The sequence below is a fragment of the Purpureocillium takamizusanense genome, chromosome 1 (genome assembly GCF_022605165.1).
Source record: "Purpureocillium takamizusanense chromosome 1, complete sequence".
NCBI classification, from domain to species: Eukaryota; Fungi; Ascomycota; class Sordariomycetes; order Hypocreales; family Ophiocordycipitaceae; genus Purpureocillium; species Purpureocillium takamizusanense.
In genome coordinates, this window is record NC_063068.1 from 2,106,398 (window position 1) to 2,108,533 (window position 2,136).

The following is a 2,136-nucleotide window of genomic DNA, read 5'->3' on the forward strand; positions in this document are numbered from 1 at the left end:
CCCCCACCCACCACCACCCCTGCCGCGAACCATCGTCTGCCCCCCCCCCTTTCACCCCTGACGGCTTGGGTCGTAGCGGGTACCTGATTCGACGGCTGGCGCCACGGTGCAATTTCCGGTCCCTGGCAGGGGGGTCCCGCACTCGCCGAGTCGGACCCCTCCATCCTTCCCCTTTTGCAAGGTTGAAAGGGGCCCAGAGGTGCACTTTTTTATTTTCCCGACTCTCGTCATCTGTAACCCCCCCTGTCGTCCCGGGCGGTTCTGGCAGGAGGGCTATGCCGCGCCGGGGGGCCGGGCATTGTAATCCCTCCCCTCATGTTGTGAAATGAAGTTCCCTTTGCCTGGGGTCGCCGTACGGGGTCTTTCTCGGCGCCCACCTTGCTTTCTTGGCCCCCAGTCTTGGTGTGCTCGCGTCTTGGAGGGATGGAAGGATGGAAGGGGGGGCTCAACTGCTTCTTTATTCCTACTACCGGGCAGAGCGTGCGTGCCAAGCTGTCTTCACCTTGTGTGTCAGATCGTCCCGTGAGGCCCGTGTCTCATCCCCGCGCACAGATGCTCATGCCGCATCAGATCTCACCGTCCGCGTGCTGCTTGCTGCCACCACTACCATCAAAACATCATCATCATCATAGGCGGGTCAAATAAAGGTTGTGTTTCAAGAAAGCTGGACATCCAGGTCAGCACCCCTTATCCAAAGGAGGGACCTCCCGAACGCCCGCCCATTGCAATTAGAAGATTAAATACATTGGATGATGTGACCCTTTTGCTCTTTACCGTTTGCCGTCAAAATAAATAATGCTAGTAATATTTCAGGTCTAGGTTAAACTCTGTACATTGTCCAACCGGAAGAATCCCGAGATATAATGCCTTGTCGTGAGAAATATTTGCCGTAGCCTCCTGGCTTCAACTCATATCAAGTTGAAACGAAAACGAATTTAAGCGAAGACGTAGGCGGCGACACCGGCGGCAACGGCGAAGAGAGCCGAGCCGGCGAAGGAGGCAGCGCCGGCAGTGACGGGGGGAGGAACACCAGTGGGGACCGAGGTGTTGCCAGCAGGGGGGGGCGTGACAACAGGGGGAGTGACAGTGCCGCTGGGGCCCTGGGTCTCGGTAGGGCAGGGGACCTTAATGGTAGAGTACTCAACCGAGGTGAGGACGGTGGTGTAGCTCTTGGTGATGGCGGTGACGGAGTGGCTGGGGCAGACGGGAGCGGCGGTGGTGGCAGGGCCGCTGGGCAGGACCGTCGTGGCCGGGCCGGAGGGCAGAGCCGACGAGGCACCACCGGTAGGAACAGCAATGGTGCTGTTGGGGTAGGGGCCAGGGCCAGCAGAGGTGCTAGGGCCGACGGGGCACACAGTGGTCGAGATGGGGATGGTCTCGGTGGTGATGATGGTGCTGTGAGCCGGGCAGTTGGTGACCGTCGGGGCGCACGAGGTGATGGTGTGGACCTTGGTGGTGTAGACGGTCGAGGTGGTGACGGGAACCAGGCTGGTCACGACGCTGCTGGTCTGCGAGTGGGCAGGGCAGTTGGTGACGGTCGACGGGCAAGCAGTGACGGTGACCAGGGTGGTGGTGTAGTCCGTGGACGTAGGGGCGACGCTCTCGTGGCCGCCGTGGGCCAGGGCCGAGCCGGCCAGAAGAGCAACGGTAGAGAAACGCATCTTTGTTGTTTGGTATGTAGTGTTGGTGAAAGAACTTTATGTGAATAAGGTCAAGGGTGGTGGGAAAGAGAGACGGAAGCTTGGAGCTTGGAGCGTTGGGTTAAAGAATGGACGACCGAAGTCAAAGAGAGTCAAAAGCTGGCGTTGCTTGTGAGTTGGCTTGTTTGGCTGAAGAGAGGAAGAAGGGAGAAGGGGAAGCTCGACCAGACACGGAGGATGGCAGGATATTAATACACGGGCCGCCCGGTTTGTGTGCCTCTGACGCGGGGGGAGGGCCAAGGCGTGCTCTGCGTCCATCCCACGCACGCGGGCGCCGTGGCCGTCCATCTCCTCTGCTCCTTGGGATCCATCCATCCGTCCATCCACCCATCATCGTCCATCGGACGCATCCAAGGCAAGGCCAGGGTTACTGTCATCAGTCGCTTGCCCCGGGAAATTGCGCGGCCGCCGACTCCTCCACTGGCGCTAGTCCAGG

The 2,136-nt window shown here is 60.0% G+C and overlaps 1 protein-coding gene across 1 annotated transcript; it reads right to left on the reverse strand.

Moving 5' to 3' along the window:
• Nucleotides 1-358: 358 nt before the first annotated feature.
• Nucleotides 359-1,930, reverse strand: JDV02_000686 (uncharacterized protein). The gene has a single exon (XM_047981523.1). The coding sequence runs from the start codon at nucleotides 1,659-1,661 to the stop codon at nucleotides 936-938; it is 726 nt and encodes a 241-aa protein (XP_047837483.1). The 5' UTR covers nucleotides 1,662-1,930; the 3' UTR covers nucleotides 359-935.
• Nucleotides 1,931-2,136: the final 206 nt, after the last annotated feature.

Coding starts and splice junctions, on each gene's coding strand:
- JDV02_000686 (XM_047981523.1), bottom strand. CDS start 1,661: ATGCGTTTCTCTACCGTTGCTCTTCTGGCCGGCTCGGCCCTGGCCCAC.